The sequence below is a fragment of the Bison bison genome, unplaced genomic scaffold (genome assembly GCF_000754665.1).
Source record: "Bison bison bison isolate TAMUID 2011002044 unplaced genomic scaffold, Bison_UMD1.0 scf7180017864322, whole genome shotgun sequence".
In the NCBI taxonomy this organism is placed as follows: Eukaryota; Metazoa; Chordata; class Mammalia; order Artiodactyla; family Bovidae; genus Bison; species Bison bison.
In genome coordinates this window covers 8,256,536-8,280,572 of record NW_011494894.1, presented here as the reverse complement: position 1 = coordinate 8,280,572, position 24,037 = coordinate 8,256,536, and the positions used below count along the sequence as shown (strand labels likewise).

The following is a 24,037-nucleotide window of genomic DNA, read 5'->3' as shown; positions in this document are numbered from 1 at the left end:
GTTGGCAAAGTAATGTCTCTGCTTTTTAATATGCTGTCTAGGTTTGTCATAGCTTTTCTTCCAAGGAGCAAGCATCTTTTAATTTCATGGCTGCAGTCACCACCTGCAGTGATTTTGGAGCCCCCAAAATAAAGTCTGTCACTGTTTCCACTGTTTCCCCATCTATTTCCCATGAAGTGATGGGACCAGATGCCATGATCCAAATTTTTCTGAATGATCATGATCATGATTTTCTGAATATTGAGTTTTAAGCTAACTTTTTCACTCTCCTCTTTCCTTTTCATTAAGAGGCTCTTTAGTTCTTCGCTTTCTGCCATAAGGGTGGTGTCATCTGCATATCTGAGGTTACTGATATTTCTCCTGGCAATCTTGATTCCAGATCGTGCTTCCTCCAGCCCAGCGTTTCTCATGATGTACTCTGCATAGAAGTTAAATAAGCAGGGTGACAATATACAGCCTTGACATACTCCTTTCCCTATTTGGAACCAGTCTGTTGTTCCATGTCCAGTTCTAACTGTTGCTTCCTGACCTGCATACAGATTTCTCAAGAGGCAGGTCAGGTGGTCTGGTATTCCCATCTCTTTAAGAGTTTTCCACAATTTGTTGTGATCCACACAGTCAAAGGCTTTGGCATAGTCAATAAAGCAGAAATAGATGTTTTTCTGAAACTCTCTTGCTTTTTCGATGATCCAACAGATGTTGGCAATTTGATCTCTGGTTCCTCTGCCTTTTCTAAAACCAGCTTGAACATCTGGAAGTTCACAGTTCATGTATTGTTGAAGCCTGGCTTGGAGAATTTTGAGCATTACTTTGCTAGTGTGTGAGATGAGGGCAACTGTGCCATAGTTTGAGCATTCTTTGGCATTGCCTTTCTTTGGGACTGGAATGAAAGCTGACCTTTTCCAGTCCTGTGGCTGCTGCTGCTTTTTCCAAATTTGCTGACATATTGAGTGCAGCACTTTTATAGCATCATCTTTTAGGATTTGAAAGAGCTCAACTGGAATTCCATCATCTCCACTAGCTTTGTTCATAGTGATGTTTCCTAAGGCCCACTTGACTTTGCCTTCCAGGATGTTCTGGCTCTAGGTGAGTGATCACACCATCGTGATTATCTGGGTTGTGAAGATCTTTTTTGTATAGTTCTTCTGTGTATTCTTGCCACCTCTTACTATCTTCTGCTTCTGTTAGGTCCATACCATTTCTGTCCTTTATTGTGCCCATCTTTGCATGAAATGTTCCCTTGGTATTTCTAATTTTCTTGAAGAGATCTCTAGTCTTTCCCATTCTGTCATTTTCCTCTATTTCTATGCACTGAACACTGAGGAAGGCTTTCTTATCTCTCCTTGCTTTTCTTTGGAACTCTGCATTCAAATGGGTATATTTTTCCTTTTCTCCTTTGCCTTTCACTTCTCTTCTTTTCACAGCTATTTGTAAGGCCTCCTCAGACAACCATTTTGCCTTTTTGCATTTCTTTTTCCCTGCCAATTTGTACTGGGCACGCATTTTGGGCTAGACACAGCACCAAATGCTTTGTGCGCCTCATGGCATTTGCTGCTTCTAGCAAATCAACAGCATAGGTCCTGAGAGTTTCTTCATTTCACAGCAGAGAAAGATGAAGCTTAGAGAAGTTAAATAACTTGCTGAAGGTCGCATGGTTAGCAAGTGGCAAGGAGGCCAAACTGCAGAGCCAGCATTCTTCTGCGGCTGGTGGTCCAGTCCCCAGCTCTGCATGATGGTCTCAAGGGATGCCTGCCTGCGCCAGTGACGACTAGAGAGGAGAGCCACTGCAGTGCAAGCCAAGGCGGTCTGGAGAACATGCTGGTGACGACATTTCCAGTAATGAAGACAACAGATGAGGTGGAGAGAAGATGAAAAAAGTCACCAAGGGAGGCGGAAGGGTATGAGAGATGAGAACAACATGGAGAGAGGGATGCGCTTTGGCAGGAGAATCCAATGGAGTTACAGCAGCTCAGACTGTGTGGGGAGGGGGATTTGGAGTAAAATGCATGGTGGGCTCATACTCAGATTGTCAGGCAGCCCGGTGAGTCCGCCCATCCCACCTAGGGTGGGAGCACTGCAGTCTCAGCTAGAGTACCAGTTCAGGTCACAGGCAGGCCACTGGTAATTAGCACATTCAACCTGACCTAGCCTCAGCACCCTGGTCTGTAAGTGAGGGTGGTCTATCTCATGAACTCTCCCAGGTAGGGTTAGTGCTCCACCCTGGGCTTCCATCACAATCACCAGCCTGCATCACACACAGCTCTCAGTGGATGGCTTTCCATCCTCCTCCTCCTCACCATCACACATCCAGAACTTACCCCAGGGCAAGTTCTATGGTGTGCAGTCCAGTTATCAACTCACATAACCTCTACACCAAGCCCGTTATTAAGCCAGAGGCTGTGGGGTCAGACAGCCTGGGTTCGAATCCTGTGAGACCTTGGAAAAACACCTTAACATCTTGAAGCCCAGGTCTTCTCATCTTGGAGAGTTCAAGTGAAATGACTGTGGTCATTTGGCCTGTGAGGGGTGGAAGGTGGATTTACACACACATCTACATGACTTCGGAGCCCACTCTGCCTGTTGTCCGCTCGTGACCATTGGTGGGTCCCACGTTATCACTTCCTCCAAAGGCGGGATGAACAATAACCCCACATTGGACGGTATGATGAAAGTACGCTCCACCAGGGCAAAGGCAACATTTGGCCCACAGAGCCGGGGATTCTCCAGCAAGACAACATTGGCCACCACCATCTCTGTGTGGTCCACAGAGGCTACCAGGTACCAGCCATAACCTAGAATCAGGCTTGTTTCTTTTCCACAGCTCTGATATCCACCCTGAGTGTCCCTCCCAGGATGCAGGGGTACCTCACAGAGCAGACAGACACACTCCCGCACCCCAGCCCCAGGACACCATCACACAGCACAGCTGAGTGACCTTGTAGAGTGCATCCTTCCAGGTGACCTTGATCCAAAATGTGTTTGCTTGCATTTCAGAGGCTTCAGAGGATGTGGGAGGGGAACTGAAGCAAAATATGGTACTTAAAATTGCCTGGCATTCCAAGGGAAGAGCTCAGTGAGAGATGGGGAAGGAAGGGAGAAAGGCCTGGGAGGGTCTGGACCCGAACAGCAGCACTGTAGCAAAGATGACCCGAAAAGTGTCTTTGAAAGACGCCTGCCCCCACCCTGGGGATCGCAGCCCTCCTCCTTTCCTTCCCCTCCCCTCTCAGCGCAGCCTATCGCCCCCTCCTTTTACATTCCCAGGGCCGCCTCTGAGCAAGGCAGGGAGGAGGGTCACTGTGCAAAGAGAAGTTTCATCCTGCAAAAAGGACCCTGAGATGCAGGTGGAAGCCTCCCACCCCCATGACTGCAGGAGCCCCTCCCCTTCCCTGCTGTGTACAGACCACTGGTCCCGACCTGGCCCACCTTTTCTGATCCTGTGACCTAGCTGAGGAAGTTTATGGGACTACAGCAGTGTTTCTTCTTTTCATCTGCATCTTTTCCTCCCCCTTCTATCACCTCCCACCTCCTCCCAGCAAGTCTTTTGTCTGGTCCTCTGCCTGATTCCTCAACATCTTTCCCTGCCTTTTCCCCTTCTCTTCTGTCTTCCATCCCTTTTCAATCCTCCTTCCATCTTTCCCCTTCTTTCTACCAGGACCCTCTCCTTCCCTTCCACTTGTCCATAAACTGCAGTTGGTTAAAATGCAAGATGCTGCTTCATCTCTGAAAGGCTCATAGCCTCCACTGGCTTCTGAGAGTGACCTGCTTTATTAGCTGTGCTTCCTCTGCCCTCCCCCCACCCCCGCCCAGCCATATACATCCACCCCTCCTTACCCACCCCTCCCTGGGGCATCCTAGACCCAGTTCCCTCCCCAGTACCCAGAGAAATAGAGTCCCCCCTTCACCACACCCACAGATTCCAGGCAGCCAGAAAGAGTGACTTCTGAGTCCTGAAGCTATTCTGCCTGGGACTGTGTTCTGGCTCGACACACACTAGTTAAGTGTGACCTTGAGCAAGACACTAGACCTCTCTGAGGCTCAGTTCTCTCCTCCTTGAAATGCAGATGCTAATAGTACCTTCCCCGTGAAACTCTTAATGCATGTAAAGAGCATGCAGAGTCTGACACCAAAACAGTGATTGCTCCATACATGTTTGTGACCATTATTCCCGTACTTTGCTGCCTTAAGGACTCATTAGACAGAACATAACATGCCTGATGTATACTCATGGCTGATTCACATTGTTGCATGGCAAAAACCAACACAACATTGTAAAGTGATTATCCTCCAATTAAAAAAAAAAATGCCTAACACGGAAAAACGACCCTGGTAACTTAAAGATGATGGGTGAGAAACAGTTGAGGAAAATGAGAGAGAAACAGGAGGATCCGCCTTTTTCCTTTTTCATTTCATACTGGGTTTTCTCTGTACAACCCTCTAAGAAGTCAAGGCTCTAAAGACATCAGACATGTCTGAAAGTAGTGTCTATCGAGTCGCAGGAACGGAAAAGCTGGTGACCAGAATTCCTGGAACATGGGACAGAATTTTGACGTCCTCCCGAGCAGGCACAGCATCTCCAAGAACACACCCGTGGCCGCACACGCTGCCTGCTGCCGGCACCCTCCCTCTAGTTCTTTGATGCAGGGTGCTTACATAAGAAAAGAAACTGGGTCACTATGAATGATCAGTGCAGCTGGTGCGGCGGGGAGGGGGGCTTAGGTAACAGTTCAAGGTCCAGGAGTCCTGATTTAGCCGGCAGTGGGGGTGGGCTGCAGCCTAACTCAGTCCCCAGGCTTGGAAAAATACAAGATCACAAGAATGATTTATTTATTTATTTATTTTTAGCTTTCTGTTTGCTAAAGTGTAGTAGTCTCAAAGACCAGAGTCCTCTTGCATCCCTGACCAATTGGGAAAAATAAGCTGGCGCATGGGTCCAAGGTCAGACAGGAGAAGAGAGGAATATACATTTATAAAATCTAGGCTACATACATTAACGGCAAATCAAAACCTCTGTGATTCAGAGCCAAGCTTACTAATTTGAAATTTGTGATGAGAATAGCACCAGGATCAAAGCCTTCCTTTTATGTTATCTACAGAATGAAGGTTTTAAAGCAAATAACTTTGGCTAAGAAGATTTAGGTAGGAAGATTATTTAGAGAACAAACTATTTCCGGTTCTTGACATTTATTGGCAAGCAATTACTATGCTAATTGTACTTCAGTCTTGTGATTAACGTAATTTTCTTCAATGATCTCTACTTTGTTAGTGTATATACAGGAAGATGTTAGATTATGAAGTAGCAGGACTTAGTTGCTAGAATCTTTGAGTCAGGAAGGACGTGGGAGATACTACGATCCAGCCCTACACTGAACACTAGGAACCGGTGAGGCCCTGGGTTGCACAGTTCCTCATTCCTAGGATGTGGTCTGAAGAGAAAGGAGAGCCTGGGTCTTAACACTTCTAGTCCAGTGTTCCTTCTTATTTTGTCAAGCAGAAACTTAGTCAAGTAACAGAACATGATAGAACCTGTATCTGCAACTATTATAAGAAATTAGCAAGGAATATTTTTTATTAAATATGTGAAAAAGGAGATGTGCCCCAAATACAGTGAAAGTTTAGCATCCACAAATAACTGTAAAGACAAGAGAAATATTGTCAAATCCCATGTACACAGCCCACAGCTTAAAAGATTTCAAAAATTAAGTGTTTGGGAATGCTTGTCTGGCTGGTTTGATATAACAATTCTGCAAGGACTCTCAAAGAGGGAACATAGCAGATTTACCTGCTGGGCTTTTAAAAACTACCTCCCGCTGAAGAAGATGTGGTACATATATACAATAAATACTACTCAACCATAAAATAGAACAAAATAATGCCATTTGCAGGAACATGGATGGACCTAAAGATTGTCATACTGAGTGAAGTAAGTCAAAGACAAATCACATAATATCAATTATATATGAAATCTTTAAAAAGGATACAAATGAATTTATGAACAAAACAGAAATAGAGTCACAGAAGTAGGAAACAAACAGATGGTTACCAGGGGCTAAGGAGGGGAGGGATAAATTGCGAGACTGAGATTGATATACATGCTACTATACATAAAAGAGATAATTAATAAGGACCCACTGTGTGGCACAGGGAAATCTACTCAATACTCTGCAACAGTCTATACGGGAAAAGAATCTAAAAAAAGGATAGATATATGCATATGTATTACTGACTCACTTTACTGTATGCCAGAAACTAACACAATATTGTAAATCAATTATACTCCAATAAAATTAAAAATAAAATCAATACTTTTGTTAATAAATGTTATTTAAATTTAAAAAAAGAAAAGACTACATATCCAGGTAGATTCTCTCACATACATTGAGAGGAAATTGGGACGCTATGAGGAAAGGATGTCAAAACCTCATGTGGCAAGTGGAGGGAGGTATTATGAAATCTAAATAAGCCCACTGGTGAAACTAACATGACCCACATCCCACCCACCGAGTTCAACCTCAAACTGCCTATGGGATCAAGGAGCTTACACCATCTCTAGCATATAGGAGTCATAAAAGGCATTTGTTCTCAGTGAATTTAATGTTGGGTTATAACAAAAATAATAATAGTTATCCTTCATGGAGCCTCACTATGCACCAGTCATCATGCATAGCATTTCACAATCACATTTAATTCTCGCCATCCAATGGAGGGAGGAGCCTGGTAGGCTACAGTCCATGGGGTCGCAAAGAGTCGGACACGGCTGAGCGACTTCACTTTCACTTTCATAACTCTACAAGGTAAGTCTAAGCATTCCCCTTTCATAGATGAAGAAAGCGAGGTTTATAGAGGTTACATAATTTACCAAAGGTCACAGCTGGTAAGCAACAGAATGAGTGTCCAATTGCTTTCATTCAAACCTTTTCCAGTGAGCTTTTAATAGCTGCCTTATGTATTCCTGGCAGTTCTTCTATAAAGGCTGAATGTACCCATACCCCCCGGGTGGGTGAAAGTAAAAATTATAGCAATGTAGAGAGGGTGGCAGGCTTCCCTGGTGGCTCAGCAGTAAGGAAAACACCTGCCAATGCAGGAGACATGGGTTCGATCCCTGGGTTGGGAAGATCCCCTGAAGAAGGAAAGGGCGACTCACTCCAGTATTCTTGCCTAGGAAATCCCGTGTACAGAGGAGCTTGGCGGGCTACAGCCCATGGGGTCGGAAAAGAGTTGGACACAGCTTAATGACTTAACAATGATAACAGAGAGGGTAGTAAAGAGGAAGAGAAGTTTCTTTTCCATCCACCTCTAGTTAGAGTATCTCTTTCTAACCTATATCCTCACTTTATCCAGAAAGTACGCCTGCCGTATTTATTTACTGTGAAGACCCTCTACCATGTCTGCTATATATGAGGACTCTGCAACACATAGACGCTGCCCCATTAAATGGATGTGTTGCCTGAGAATCTTGGAGAACTGAAGTCCAGTCTTTAGTGTCTCTCTTGGAAAGCACTAACCACCTGCCCCACCAAGATGTTCCAGGTTCATAGTTTTCCCTACTTGTATTTGAGAGCAGTGGTAAAGAATCCGCCTGCCAGTGCAGGAGATGCAAGAGATGTGGGTTCCATCTCTGGGTCGGGAAGATCCCCTGAAGAAGGAAATGGAAACCCACTCCAGCATTCTTTCCTGGAGAATTCCATGGACAGGGGATCCTGGTGGGCTATAATCCCACCAAGTTGCAAAGAGTTGGACATGACTGAGCACACACCCGTATAGAGAAAAAACAGATTATGGGCCCCTACTTGCAGAGATTCTGATTCAGTAGGTATGAGCCAAGACCCAAGAATTTGCCTTTCTCACAAGCTCCCATCGAATCATCCGCTGCTGATGCAGCCTTCCATGGATCCAACTTTGAGTAACACTATTCTAGAACCTTAGGGCTTGGAGAGGAATGAGGGGAGGCCTGTGTGACAAATGGAAATCTGATTATTAAACTGTACATTCTAGAGCTAAAGGCCACTTGGACGAACGAGTGTGGAATTTCGTGAGCTGATAATTTTAGTGTCTGCTTGTTTGGGGTTTTCTGCTCGGGTGCCATGTGACCAGGTCACATCATCATTTTTCTGTATCTCAATCATTATCCCAAAGGGGCTAATTTTTTCATTAAACTAAAAGCTTCTTTACTGATCTCCTTTGCTCAGAGATGAAGACTAACTCTGCAAATGTAAAAGAGCTTTCAGTTATACTGTTCCATGAATCTTGCTTTCCCTGGGCCTGGTGGGGACAGGTCAGTGTGGACCTTTCATGCTCTGCAAACAATGAAACAAAGACAAGGACCAAACGGAGACCCAGGATAGGGAGCTCTGTCATCCAGGTGGGGGATCAGGCTGCTAGAACTCAGAGGAGGGGAAAGGAACACGGTCTCCACCTTCACCTTAAAACTGGAATGAATTTCAACTTTTATGTCAAAAAAAAAAAAAAAAGGAGGGAGGGACAGAGGGAAGGAGAGAGAATCAATTCAGAGTTAAGGACTGAATGTCCTACTAAAAGCTGGACAAATAACAAGCATATGTCTGAACCTCATGAGGAATAAAAGCAGAAGACACACAATTCTGTACTCTCCAGCAACCTGTCAGAGAAGATTTCCCACAAGCCGGGAGGCTTCATCCCAGGTCTGAACTGCAGAGGTGGGCGCATGCACACACCCCCCCAGGGACAGACTATGTGCACACTCACAGGCACCAAGTCTAATTGTCACTGGTTGAACAGGAAAAAGATGCCAAATTAACGCACATTAGAAATCCCTCTCTATCTAATGAAGCCATCAGCAATTTCAATTTCATTTTTCATTTGTTGGTTAAAAAAAAAAGAGCACTTAGCAAATAGTTATCTCCTAGACCGCCACGGGTTCTTCTTCAGCTCTGTACTACATTTGTAAGCAAATGTAATTGGAAATAAAACTGCTTCAAGTATTTGTGTCCTAGCTTTTTTTATTCTACGGTTTAAGATTTAGTAGAGTTCTTTTTTGCCTGAGATTTCAACCCATGAGGTGCATCCCTGTCCAGTGGGATCCTGCCAAGGAGAGAAGGCTTCATAACACAGGTGGCCTCGCCTCTTATCTGCTTGCTCAAGCCATTTCACCTCTAAAGCACTTTTATATAACCCTGCAGGCAGTGCTGACTCAAACCACCTGCCGTAGGTGACGAGTGATTGCCAATCCTGGTGGTTGCTGTAGACAGCCTCCTAGAACAGGGCAGAGCTCAATCCAGCCCTCTTGAGTCCAGAGCCTTCACTGTACAGATGAGGAAACAGATTTTCCAAGAGAATGAAGGATTCCATCAAGGCCATCCAGCTATTTAGCAGTAGAGCTGGGTCAAAATTGAGAGGTCTGACTACCAGTTAGTGTGAGCAGAAACACACTGCTGCTGCTGCTGCTGCTGCTGCTGCTAAGTCGCTTCGGTCATGTCCGACTCTGTGCGACCCCATAGGTGGCAGCCCACCAGGATCCCCCGTCCCTGGGATTCTCCAGGCAAGAACACTGCAGTGGGTTGCCATTTCCTTCTCCAATGCATGAAAGTGAAAAGTGAAAGTGAAGTCGCTCAGTCGTGTCCGACTCTTATCGACCCCATGGACTGCAGCCCACCAGGCTCCTCCATCCATGGGATTTTCCAGGCAGAAGTACTGGAGTGGGGTGCCATTGCCTTCTCCAAGCAGAAACATGCTCCCCATTAAATGGAACAAATCTCTAAACCAGGGGTGCCCAACCTCTGGGATCTAATGCCTGATGATCTGAGGTGGAGCTGATGTAATAACAATAGAAATAAAATGCAGTAAATGTACTGTACTTGGATCATCCCCAAAACAACCCCTCCACCCATCCCTTCACTCCAGTCTATGGAAAAATTGTCTTCCATGAAACTAGTCCCTGGTGCCAAAAAGGTTGGGGACCGCTGTTCTAAACCAAAAGCAGCCCTTCTGCTCTGGATTGGTAAGGACCTCTAACACAGATTAGGTAGCATTTAAGAGAAACACTGGATGCCAAGATCCTATGTGAAATCTTGATCTCCCCCCACCCCCCCGAGTCTTAGCACACTGCCTGTATCTTTATTGTCTGTAGGCATGTCTGTTTTCTCAGAAGGCTGCATTCTCCACCAGGGAAGGACAGTCTGGTTCATCTTGCAGCCCCCTGCCCATCAGCAACTTAGCATAGATTTTGTCCATAATGAGGACTCGGTTCACCTTTTGGAGAGAATGAAAACATCCAGGCAGGGCAAGATGGCAGAGATGCTCTGTCGACTGAGAATGGGAACAAGAACAATTATCTGAGTTTTCTGAAATAGAATATGCAGGGAGGACAGCTGCCTGGAGAATTACCAGCCAGTGTGTTCTAGACCAACACAAGTGTTCCTGGAGCCCAGTCATTCAATCATTCTCTTTTCTTTTTAGGACATTTTGTTGTTTAAATTCCTGTGCACCTCTGATCAACTGCTGTCCCTCTTAAGAGACCAGCACACATGTAATCCCTTTGGAAAAGCTTAATCAGGCCTAATTGAGTCATAATACTAACCCAAATTAATTAGACTTTTAGAAAGTTGCCAACACTCTTGGAGGTAGGCTGGTCTCTGACCCTCCACAGATTCATGGGGAGTAAGTTTTCAAGTGTTAAAACCTTGAAATTCTGCCAGAAGCCCCTAAATGAAAGTCCCTTGCTTCTCAAAGACATTCACTTCATCGGCTTTTTATTTCCGTAGTAAAAAATAAATAAATAAAAATGAACATCAGATTCCAAGAAAGATCACAGAACTTCAAAGTTCCAAAAGCCTATTTCTGTACCTTTTTTTTTTTTTTTTTACAAAGAGGCAATCTGGTGTCAGCTTGTAACCCTTTAGTGGAATCTCCCTCTCAGAAAATTGTTATTTCATTCCTGGAAACCCAAAGTACCTGTGACAGAAGCAGAACCAAGTGTCTTTAGCTCTAAAAGTCATTGAATCAAACAAATACAATTAAACCTCTCAATCTCCGGGTCTTACCATTAAAGAAATCCAAATATACCCTGAGCATCCATCCACTAGCTTTAGTACCATAAACTTTGTCTGTAAAGGCTTCTCATTAATCATCGGCAGCAAAATTTGCAGTCTTATTCTCAAGGCACATTTATTTCTCATTTGAGAAAAATTCTTTTAAAATTCCATTCTTAAAAAAATTCCACCATATTCTCACAAAACACCTTTGCATAGAGAACCCCAAAATCATCTAAAGGTTACCTCTCGTGAAGATTCTCACACCTGGGTGACAGGTGGCACACAGGTATTTCCATCCCGATTTAAGAATGAGGAAACAGCCTCAGGGACTTAAACTGAGTCAGTCATGAGGCTGAAATAGAAACCAAACTTCAAGATGACCTTGAGTCAAATCCAGCCAGAAAAGGAGTAAATTGATAGTGACACTTGTTTAGCCGCCTAATGTCACTCCAGAAAATAAGTCAGAATTGCCGCATAAAAAAACGACCATTGCTGTCAAATCCTAAGTATTATCACGCATACGCCATTGCTTTGGCAAATTCACCACAGAAGTTTGCTGTTTGGTGTTACAGCCATATGTTATACTTGCTGTATCTCCTCTGCTTTATTTTCCTTCCTAACTGTAATCCATAGAACACTAAAATGACTATTTGTCTCACAAAATTACTCGTTACAATATGTGCTTATTCTTAAATTTTGCATTTCACTTTAAAAACTATTCAAAAGCAGTTGTTAATTAGTATTAGGACCAAGGATATGGTTAGAAGGAACTGCTCCTCTAGATGAAAGCGAAGTCACTTTTAAAGACATTTTCTAAAGACAGAGCAACCCCATCAAGGCCATCAACTATCTGGTAGCCGAGCTGGGTCAGAATCCAGAAAACAAGGATATACCAGCCAATGCCCTTCACTTCGCAGTGCAAAATCATGTTCCACACTCCATGCCAAAAGCTTCCCTCCTGCTCCCAGATCAATCAGGATTCCTAATACCAACAAGACAAATTTACAGGGAGCACTGAATGCCTGTGTAAAACCTTCCTTTCTCCTCAAAAGACCCTTCCATCTTCTTTACCTCTGCTTTCCTACTTCCATGTTTTTCATGCCACTAGGTCGTGAAGCCCAGTGAACTTGGACTTGCTTACGATGAGAAAAAAAGCAAGAGCTGAAAAGTCCGGCTCCCATCAAAATGCCCTTCCTATGAAAATGCACAACTCTTTCTGTCTTTGTGGCAAGCAGAAGGCATATGAGATGAGGCAAGGGGGCAACAGAAAAGGAAAGATACCAGAAGTGTGTACTAATAAAACTTATGGCAAGTTGAGGGTATAATACAGCTGGGATAGTAAACCCCCCAAATAAGGAGGGATAAGAAAACTCAAAACTCTGCCAACCCAAGTCAATAACAAAATGCACAAAATATTCTTTTGACTGATGAGTAACCCCAGGCTCTCCAGTGACTTGGGGGGAGGTCATTTAATTTTATAAAGCAAGATCTGCATGGAATCTAGACTTTCATTCCCAAAGAACCCATCACTCCAACTCTCTAAATCAAATTCTTTCTTGCTAAAGTTGCTGAGACATGAAGGCTTCTTGGGACCAAATTTTCAGCTCAGAAAACAGAAAATAAGGGCCCTCTTCCCAGAGCATTTAAATTATATTTTCTTGTCTATACTCAGGCTCTCTGAGGGTGCAGGCTGGAGCTGTCTGGAACACCAGGCACAGTACCTGGATCATGGTGTGTTCATCTTTTACAAAATGAATGATTTGCTGAGACATGATAAAGCCTGAATTTTACTTACACTTATGGGAGAGAAGCACATCAAAGGAATCTGCCCACCTTGTAGCTTCTTCTGTGGATAGTCTCCTAGGAAAGAAGACACATCTGTCTTGAATCTTTCTGCAATGACGACCTCTCCTTCAGCCACCACTGAGATTTGCTCATGAGAACAAATCAAAGCAATGGAGGGCAAGTGAAGACCACGTTTGGACTCCTGCAATCCTGTTGCTAGAAATGTACACATTCTTAAGTAGCTGATAGAAGAATCTCAGAATTGGGATTCCGTAAGTTTAATAAGTTGGCTTTCAGTCTAAAAAGCAAAACTAAGAAAGTATATCCTCTAAAGATGCCACCGTAGGGGAATTCCCTGGCAACCCAGCAGTTAGGACTCAGTGTTCTCATTCCCAAGAGCCCAGGTTCAATCCCTGGAAGGGAAACTAAGATCCCATAAGCTGCACAGGGCAGCCAAAATAAATTAAAAGCAAAATTTAAAAAATAAGAAAACAGATGCCGTTGTAAGCCAACTATGAAAGTTAAAGTGTTAGTTGCTCAGTCATGTCTGACTCTTTGTGACCCCCTCCCCTACAATCCTCTGTCCATAGAATTCTTCAGGCAAGCATACTGGAGTGGGCTGCCATTTCCTTCTCCAAGGGATCTTAACGGCCCAGGGATCAAAACCTGCATTGCAGGTGGATTCTTTACCATCTGAGCCACCAAGCCAACTATACCTCTCCTTAATAAATTAGTTAACTAACATATCACAATCACAACGGAAAGAAGCTGGACTTGGAAACAAAAGTGAGGCTGAGTTCCTGACTCCATCTCTTACTGCCAGCTTTGTTTCCTCGCCTCTTTAATGGGGTTGAAGGCACCCATCACAGCACCCCATGAGGGTTAAATGAGGTACCGTTTGTGACGTCATTTAAGACAGTGCCTGCACAGAGAATAGGCACTGAAACCAGATCATCTCAACCTAAGCAGATTTTTAAGAGTAGATTTGAGTGTTTCCAAACTGAGAAGCTCAGGTTGACAATTAAGTAGAACAAAGAAGTATTCTTCACTGCAGCTTTATAAGAGTGGTGCTTAATATGGCTTTCTTAGGAGAAAAAGGAGGATCCCTATTCTGAAGCCATATGCTTTGAAAAGGAAGATAACATTCTTTCACTTGCGTTCAAAGATAGAAAAGAAGCCACCAAGAGACTGGAAGTTATTGTCACTCGGCTCATCTCTTCAGCCATCTACCAGAGAAGAAGGGGTTGTATAGTCCCAGCGTGAGCATCCCATGGCCGACACTCTGGGGATGCAGTGTGGCGGTATAACTCACTTTAGAGCACGGTTGGGTTTGTCGGGAAGAATGGCTGTGAAATCGCTACAAGAGTCAGACTTGTGAGACAGGCATCCCAGTCGAGTCCTCATCCCTTTGTTCCTGCAACAAACACAAGGGCAGAAAGATGGGGAACTGTCATGAAAATAACTGTCAGCCCCCAAAGGGGAGCTGCTGTGGCAGAGGCCAGCCCCGCCCCGCTCCCATCCTTCCCCAGGTGGCCCCTGAAGATTTCATGAGCGAGAGGAGAAACACCAAGAGGATCAAGGGCAGTATTCACTCCCTATCTTGACGACCGGAATAGTAATAGGTCCCCTAGCCCTAGAGGCTTAACGCTTTTTAAAGCTGACATGCAAGTTGATGGTAAGTCAATGAAGGTCATTAGCTTGGAAGAATTTCTAAATTAGGATTCTCTGTGGGGAAAGGAAATACAGTGATGGCGAAGTAACAATCCACATTTTGCTCTCCCTCTAGGAGGGCAAAGTAGCAGCAGCAGCGATAACTCTTGACTGCAGAGCCCCAGTGATAGCCACACGGAGAGAGAGAGATGCTCGAGTGACACAGTGATGCCTGTCACAGGATCTCAGAGCACAAAGTAGGGACCTTCAGGGCAGGTCAATTCTACCTCAGGTCCTTCCCATTCATCCCACAAAGCTGAGGATAGACATGAATGGTGACAGACCAGAGGACTGATGCCTGCAGGTGGGAAGCAGAAGCAGTGGGTACAATCAGCAGCTAAGAAGCAGGGTACCCTCTGTTAGCAATTTCACTTAACTAAGCTCTCATACACTTATTTGTATTTTGGCTAATCTCAATCAACACATTTAAAATTTTAACATGCGTGCTTAAATTTCTCATATTTTTTGTTTTCTTAAGGACCAGACACTTTGCAGTTACTTGTTGTGACAGCATCCAAGAGAAATGAAGCTAATATCTCTTTCAGACTCTCAATATTAGCCCCCTTTGACCTTTCAGTGAGATTGGAAAATTACAGCCCTGAGAGATACCTGTTTGTGTAAATAAAATTTTATTGGAATCTTATTTATTGGAAACACCCTGCTTGTTTATATATGGTCTGAAGCTGTTTTCGAACATAAGGGCACAGTTGGGTGGTTGAGGATGGACTGTATGGCCCATGAAGTTGACAATATTTACTCCCTGGTTCCTGATAGATTAAGTTCATTGACCCCTGACCTCTAACCATGATCACTCCTTGGATGGAGGGCAAAGGTAAGAGGGAGGAGTTTGGGATGAGCAGGACTTAAAAGTAGCTGATAAAAGGGGACCGCCATGTACACGCTGGTGACAATTTGGCCTGGAAATAGTCCAAGAAGACATTATTCTCCTTGTTAAAAGGAACTTCTTCCATCCTGGTTTCCCTTCCTCATTTTCACAAATCCTGGACCTGGGTAGAGATGTGAGATCCAATTCAAGCTCTTTTACTTCAAATGGGTTTTCATCTCTGACCCCGGTCATTGTTCACAGAAATCTCATCCAGCAAACGTCTACGGGGATGGTATTACCTTCGGCGGGGGTAGACAACACATGCACAGCCTATCTCCGAGGAGCCTTTTAAGGCCAGAACATCCAAGGCCCCAGAAATATCTCCTCTCCTGCATATCCTGTGCCCCCAGCTCTCATCTCAGCCAGGCTCACTGTGCAGCCATCGATTTCCTTGCATTTCAAAACACTGGCTACAGCCATTCTCTCTCCCTCAACAGTGAGCATGTCATGTCCACTTGCTCTTACAAATCACAGGGTGTCCCAGCATCAGGCTATTGGAGCAACTGATTAAGGGCCCTTGAATCATCACATTCCATGAATTCAAGTGCAGGTCCTGCCCAGGCTGCACCACAGGCCAGAACCAACTCAGAGTGAGTTGGCTCATTCCTCGGTGCCTCAGAAACATCAGTCAGTGAATAGTCAGGTCGATGCCCCCAAAAGAGCAATTAAGAGGACTTCAATAAGTGGCAAATCCATGCAAGCCATCTAACAAGGTTTAGCAGGGGCCAGTGTAAAGGGTGCTGCTTGTTACCAAGACAACAGTGAGTCTTCCAAATAGTTTGCAAAAATCTTCCATAAAATATCCTTTGGGGCAAAATAGTTCTGACTTTCTATCTTGTCTAACTGAGACTTAACCTTTTCATTAGGTCTGAAATAACAGGAGCAAAAGCAAGAGTCAAAGGTTAAGGCTACTTTAAAAACAAAGGACTTGCCCTCATCTTTCTTCTCTATCCCAGTAACACAGAGAGACCCCTAAAAGGTTCAATACAAGCTCATGCACAGTCCCACCCTCTGAGTCCCATCCCGTAGGGCAGGGCTTGGTGCTAAGGCAGGTTCTGCTTGCAAGGCCCCAACTCTGCAAGAAGCATCCAGGCAAACACAGCACAGTCCACACAGGAGGCCTGGGGGATGGAGGCCAGTGATCCACCCACAGGATTAGAAGGTTTGGGGCTGGCTCAGACAGCAGGGTAGGTGGGAAGGTGGAAAAAGAGGAAAGAAAGATGAGAAAACATGTTAGCATCAGTTACCTGCGTGGCATCAGTAAAGCGGCCATACGGGCGCCCACTTATGGTTAACGCTCTGGCTGATGTGCAGGGACGACAGGGCGGGAGATAAGACTGCAGGGCTCAGGGATTTACCCTTTCACGTCCTCTCACCTAAAATCAAAGAATCTGCTGTAAGAGGGGGCCCCCCTCTCTGACTGTACTGCAAGTCCTAGCAGGTGACCGTCTGCCAAGGAAATACCTCCCCACACACCCCCGTCCCCCACGAACGTCTGCTGGTCCTGACCAAGGGTGACCAACCAGGGTGCACGAGGATCAGGTGTTGGGTGGATTCACATTGTTGCCTGTTGGTCAGGAGTCCCTGCTTCCCCGGCTACTGACCATTAACGTAAAGTGGGACGCGAGCCCCTCCCTGGGGAGGAAGGCACAGCACCGCAAGCCCAAAATGACTGTTCCCTATGTCTTACTTGAGTGGGGCCCAAGTGACCAGCCAGCCCTGGGTGGGGGAGGAGGGGTCAGCGCTTGCTCCAGAATCCTTTAATTGGCTGTTTCTCACCTCCCTCCAAGGGGACCTGTCCCGGAGGTGGGAGTGCCGGAGCCCGGGGAGGGCGTGAGCGGGAGGAAGGTTGGAAGAACTCCAAGGGAGGCTCGTCAGGCGCTGTCACCACTCAGGTTTGCTCCTTTGCAGGGATCACAGGCACAGGCTGAAGAAATGAATATGCAAGTCACTCTCCCCATCCCAGATGGAGACTGCCTGACCTTCCACAGTTTGGGGACTGGCCTGTCCCTGACCTGAAGCAGGAAGCGCATCAGGGAAACGTGGGTCTCCAGGTAGAGGCCTGATTGACTTGATCCCCTCTCTCTCCTGTGGGGTCCCACTCTCAGGGCGTCAAACCCTTTGTTCCCACAGACGAAACTGATAGGAAGAAACACGTGAGGAGAGCAGCCTATCCATTAAGGGTTCCCCTGGGAACCCTGACACCAAACATAGAATCCATTTTCAAAGAAACCTAATTTAGATAGATACGGCCCCAGCAAGATCTACGCAGGTTAAATTATTTTGATATCACCGGGAACATTTCACCAATACTTTAAAAAAAAAAAAAAAAACCTTCTCTCATACTACTATAATTAATCAAATTAAAAGACTGCTTTCTTAAAACTGGGGGGGAAAAGAATTAGACTTTGTGTGCAGGGGACTGAGCTAGGGCTGTGTTCCTGGCAGGGACGTTTCCTCAATCTTTGCCCTAACAGTGCGTATACCTGCATGCGCAGAAGTCAGGAAATCAAAGTCCTTCACAGCCAAAAGCGTCACCAGGAATCATTACTTGCGGTATCTTAGCCTCATTTTCATGGACTTGTGGGTTAGAGCCCCAGAGGAGGGGGACCTCCAGGCCAGGAGCCTTTATTAGCTTGGGGCCGAGCAGAATCAGGTACTACCACCCACACTCACAGCAGGCAAGGTCACCTGGGCGGTATCACCTGGCCTTTGTCCCTGCCCTGCGGCTCTTCGGTCCCACCACCATCCATGCCGGCTTCCCAGGGCTGCTCAGATGTCTGCCTCTCTCTCTTCCGCATCCAACACTGGCCACTATTGCCCTTTAAACCCCTCCACTGCCCCTTATATCAGCTTAGTCAAGTATGTAAGAGTTTGCAGGATACCCTGACCCCACATTTATCATTCATCCCAGCACCTAGGGGCTCTTACCCTACTTGGCCCTCGATTTGTAGAAGAGTTTGGGGTTACCCAGAGCCCAGGAAGGTCAAAGGTATGATGGTACCATAGTCCATGTGCCCTAATAAGTGGGCATCGAGTTACAGGTGACTCTGGGGCAGACAGGCTGAGACACATTAGAAAGTGAGGATACTCAAGGGGAAAGAAAAAAAAAAAGGTTAAAAGCGAAGAGCAAAGATTTATAAAGAGGGAAGAGGAACTAACAGCCTCAGCGGGAAGAAGGCAATCAATATGCATGGAGAGGCAGGTTAATTAAATATGGATAATGCAATCAGCCCACACGGGCACCCCAGAGAGGAAAGAGAGTAACCCAAGCGATACTCACTGTCTTTGACCAGTCCTCATGGCCTGCGCGTCTTTGCCAACGGGATGGTCAGAGAGGCTGCGGGTAAGGAGCTCTGGGGAAAGAGTAGATCTTTCTCTTAGCAGTCAAATCCTTGGCGGGTGAAGGGCATGTGTGCATGAACACGGAGGCACACTTGCGCGCACACACACACACACACACACATATACACATGCCTGCATGCACAACACACCTCCCACCACTTGAGCTGGGCAGCAAGCGGCCCCGCTGAAAGCTCTTCTCTCCGCTTGTCACATTCGGTAAATACTGAAGCAGCCTACACCCAGCGGGCGGCGGCTCAGCTCCCGGGTACAGGCTGCACGCCCATCCTCATTGGCAGGATGCAGGAGGTGCCCCTGAGCGGAGCTCGCCTGGCACTCCTCCTGCATCTCCGTCTTCAGCCTCACTAACCTGCTTCACTGCTCCTCTGGCTGCAGCTCAGCAGCTCAGGGAGAAGTTCCCACAGCCCAGAGCTGCCTCCCTCAGCACCCAGAGGCTGCCCAGGGGGGCAGCAAAGCTGGAGGTATTAACTCTTTCCCGCCACCAGTGAGCTGAAAATCAAGGGTTTGGGTGGGGGGCGGGGGGCGTCTTCTAATGAGCTCTGCTGCTGGCTGAAGGCTGGTTGCTGCTTAGGGAGCAGGGAGCATAAAGATTTTGCCCCCAGACAGCTGCTGACAGCAGGAGCCAAGCCGAATCAAATCTCCTAATGAACCAGGAGGAGGGGGGCTGTCTTGCTGGGTGTGATGTGATGTGATAAATGCAGAGAGCAAGAAAGCTATGGGGCAGGTCACACATCTAAATTCCACCCCCTTTCTCCCAATTTCTATTGTGCCACACTGCCAAGCCACACCACACAGCGCTGAAATTATCCCCCTCTGCCACAGCTCAGCTGTCCCTCTTACCCCACAGGGGCGTTGGTCCCCCCCAACCCATCCCAGCCCCCAGAACCAACCACACCACTCTTCACTTCTTGATGAGAAATCTCCACCTCCCCAGACTTGTACATTTCCAAATCGATGCTCTTGCCTCTCACCTGGGTTTCCCTACACTGGAAATTCACCCCTCTCGCTCATCCATCACCTAGCAACTTCTCCCGACTTGCATTTGTCACGGAATGAGACTTTTCCCTTTGTTCTGCCCAATCCGCACACTATCTCTATTTTTCTATCTTCTACCGTCTTTTTTTTTTTTCTTTCAAATCGCCTTACCCACATGGATCTTCACACTGCCCAGTTCAGTTCCACAAGGAGGATTCTCTCTTCCTGCTTGCCCTAGTACAGTAATTCTCCGAGCGTGGTCCCTGGACCAGCAGTGTCAGCATCACCTGGGAATGTGTTCGAAATGTAAAGTCTTAGGCCCCACCCCCAGACCTACAGAATTGGAGACTCTGGGGATGGGGCTGGCCTTGCGGGTGATTTCAATGCATGCTAAAGTTTACAAACCGCTGCCCTGGGATAAAGCTTACTTACCTTCTTTCTCCTCATTCCACTCCAGGTCTCTAAGGCACCGCCTCCTGCTCCCACCCAGGAACTAGCTCCCAATGCACCTAGACTTTGCTGCAAATCATTCCTGAAACCCAGAAAGCAGCACTGGCTGGAGATATCAGCAGATATCACTATGGAAAGTGATGCTTTTATTCTAAAGATACCAGACTCTCTTTGTTGACCCGTTCCCAATGTAGAAAGCATTGTCATGTGTTGTCACTCAACAACCCCTTGCCACAGTCAAGAGACAGTATTATCATCCCTGTGACACAGATCAGAGAACTGAGGGTAGAAAAGGTGACCTGCCTTTTTCAAAGTGACACCACGCATCAGCGGCACTTCAAGGACCAGAACTTGCTTCCTTATGACTTTTAGAGCAGAGCTTTTTCTACTACGTCACGCCAGAACGCAGTCTTTCCTGGCAGATCTATTGGTGCATAGCCTGGACCCTCGCAGTGCAATGACTCTGCCGCAACCACACTGATGATAGGATGAAATAAAAATTCTGATGCTGCCTCCACAGTGACTCATAGTCTCTCTCTGAAAATGTCCACAGTGCCCCTCTGTTAGGTAAAGGGAACTTCGTGTTATAAAAGGAGATGCAAACGAGCGTTTTCTATCCCTCCGAATTCCTGTCCTGAACCCCAAGGCAAACCGGGGTTTCGAATTAAAGCATAAAGAGAATCGTTCACTTCTGGGCATTTTCCTGGTGAACTGTACCATCAGAAACAGGCACACAGATAAACCAGTGAATAAAAGCCCAGCGATAAGCGCTTCCCTAATCCAAGGTACGGAGAAGGCAATGGCACCCCACTCCAGTACTCTTGCCTGGAGAATCCCATGGACGAGGAGCCTGGTAGGCTGCAGTCCATGGGGTCACTAAGAGTTGGACACAACTCAAGTGACTTCACTTTCACTTTTCACTTTCATGCATTGGAGAAGGAAATGGCAACCCACTCCAGTGTTCTTGCCTGGAGAATCCCAAGGACGGGGGAGCCTGGTGCGCTGCCGTCTATGGGGTCGCACAGAGTTGGACACGACTGAAGCGACTTAGCAGCAGCAGCAGCAATCCAAGGTAAGTTTATACTATAAGCTGGATCCACCCCTAGATTCCTCATCCAGGGCTAATGTTTAATGAGCACTTGGTATGTGCCATTTTGTTCATACTGTTCATACTCCTTTCATACTGCAAGGGGATCAAAACAGTCAATCCTAAAGGAAATCAGTTCTGAATATTCATTGGAAGGACTGATGCTAAAGCTGAAGCTCCAATACTTTGGCCACCTGATGAGAAGAACTGATTCACTGGAAAAGATCCTAATGCTGGGAAAGATTGAAGACAGGAGGAGAAGGGGACGACAGAGGGTGAGATTGTTGGATGCCATCAGCGACTCAATGGACACGAGTCTGAGCAAGCTCCGGGAGTTAGTGATGGACAGGGAAGCCTGGCGTGCTGCAGTCCATGGGGTCACAAAGAGTCGGACATGAAAGAGTGACTGAACTGACTAGTATGTGCCAGACACTGTGCTAAACATTGCACTTTGTTATCTTATTTAACTCTCACCAAAAACTTACAGGCTTCTCTGGTGGCTCAGACGGTAAAGAATCTGCCTAATGCAGGAGTCCTGGGTTCCATCCCTGGGTCCAGAAGATCCCCTGGAGAAGGGAATGGCAACCCACTCCAGTATTCTTACCTGGAGAATTCCATGGACAGAGGATCCTGGTGGGCCATAGCCCATGGGGTTGCAAAGAGTTGGACACGACTGAGTGACTAACACAAACTTACAAGATCAACGTCTTTACCATCTGTTTTACAGATGGGAAAACAGAGAAAAGCCATTTATAAGCAACAGAGCTGGGTGTCTGATACCAAACTCAGTGCCTCCAGCCTATTCCACCTTTTGCCTGAATACAAAGGCAGGGTCAGCGTGGGACCCCTTTACTAGTGCTAACACAGGGGCCTGGAGGCTTCCTCCAAGTCTTACACTGCCCAGTCCAGCATCCAGGATTTAAAGGCACTGAGGAGGCAGGGGAGTGTTGTACGGGAGCCCAACTCTCAAGTGGAAGCTGACCCATATTAACCAGACATCAGAATCTTCAACTAGCTTTTAGAGAATTAATACAGTTGCAGCAAGTCAATAAGCCAACCCAAACATTTAAGGAGAAATACCATAATTAATAAAGTTTTAAAAGAAAGAACAGGAATATAAAGAGCAGAGGGATGAGGGTGTGTAGACATGACTCTAACATGAGTAAAAAGAAAACTCTCTTAAACACCAAGGAGTAAGCTCACAGCACCCCAGTTTGAACAGCACAGACCAGACAGGTCCCTCCCAAGAGAGGACTCTAGGGATTTCCCTGGTGGCCCAGTGTAGCAGGTCCAGGTTCAAGATCCCAAGTGGTTCGGGTATGCGGACTCAGTCGTGTCCAACTCCTGGCGACCCCATGGACTGTAGCCCGCCAGATTCCTCTGTCCATGGAATTTTCCAGGTAAGAATATGGAGTGGGTTGCCATGTCCTCCTCCAGGGGATCTTCCCGACCCAGGGAACCAACCCACATTTCTGGAGTCTCCTGCATTGGCAGATGGATTTTTTACCACTAGCACCACCTGAAAAGCCCCCAAGATCCCGCGTGCCCCAACCAAAACCCAGTGCAGTCAAATAAATAATTTTTTAAGGGAGGACTCTTATCTTCCTTCCTATAGAGGCAGGTGTATAAAGAATTTAGGGGCAGGAAATTAAGTTGAACTGAGGGGATATGTATCCTGGCATGGTTTTCTTTCCAAAGGAGAGAGATAGGAAAAGGCAAGCAGGTTGGAGGGCTAATGAGAAAGGCCCTTGCTACTTGGACTCTGGTCCAGGGACATAGAACTCTGGATTCTTCTCTGTTTACAGCTCCTGAGCTGCTGGCTGAAAACTAGGCATAGGACAGCATCTCAGGTTGCGACTCATGGTTTTTCCTGGGAAAGCAATCACCGCAAGCCCTGCTCTGGCTTCTCGGCACTTCTGGCTGCCGGGCACCTCGATGATCATCCCTCTCTGCACTTGCTCCTCTGTGGAACTCCATCCTCCCAAACACCGGTCACGGCTTCTCTCCAGAATCAGGACTTTGGTCCTAGCTCTCTTGAGCTCCATGCTGCACTTCAAGAGGTCTTCTAAACAGCCCCACCCCTCTCAGACCCTGCAGACTCTCAACTGTCTCCAAAACAACCACCTTCCCCTCCAAGTCCTCCATTCTTGCTGGGCTCCTGTGTGCATTCATGACATCACTGTGTTCCAGACCCTCAAGGTAATAAATGCAGGTATCTGGGGTTTCTTTCCCTCCATTCCTCTTGCTGAATTGATTTCTAAACCTTGTCATTGTACTTCTAATTTATTTCTGAATTTCCTCATCTCGCATCCATTGATGCTGCCATGTCAGAGGTTATCAGCACCCAGCACAATGCATGCCCTTTCACCTCCCCTAAATAACTGATCTTCCTGTCCCTATTTCATCATCCCCATTCCCAACAAACCTTCTGGCACACTCCACAAGAGTAACCTACTGAATAGATCCATAAAGCAAATCTTCCCTGGTGGTTCAGTGGTAAGAATCCACCTGCAGTGCAGGAGACACGGGTAAGATGGGCAAATACATTGTGTATAGTCATGTGGAATTGGCTACAGGCTGGAAGTCTGTAGCTTGCTTGAATTGTCGTTTTTACCTACTGTGTGGCATTGGCAAGAAACCCATTCTGTCTCTGAAAGCCGAGGTTGAATTCTGTTGACATTTAAATTTTTTAGTTCAGATGTTTTTAAATTCTGTAGAAAGCCCAGAGGCTAACTGGAGGAAAAACACGATTAATTAAAGGAGAGGTAGCTTAAA

General features: G+C 46.3%; 1 protein-coding gene across 1 annotated transcript in view; it reads right to left on the bottom strand.

Annotated features, from left to right (window-relative positions):
- RGS8 (regulator of G-protein signaling 8) overlaps window positions 1-16,660 on the bottom strand; it is a 26,505-nt gene extending 9,845 nt beyond the window's left edge. Inside the window, exons 1-3 of the mRNA XM_010853119.1 lie at window positions 16,635-16,660; window positions 14,104-14,205; window positions 12,802-12,866 (exon numbers count right to left, since the gene is read on the bottom strand). Of these exons, the coding sequence (XP_010851421.1) occupies window positions 12,802-12,866; window positions 14,104-14,205; window positions 16,635-16,660 (193 nt within the window). The remainder of the gene's footprint in view (window positions 1-12,801; window positions 12,867-14,103; window positions 14,206-16,634) is intronic.
- Window positions 16,661-24,037: the final 7,377 nt, after the last annotated feature.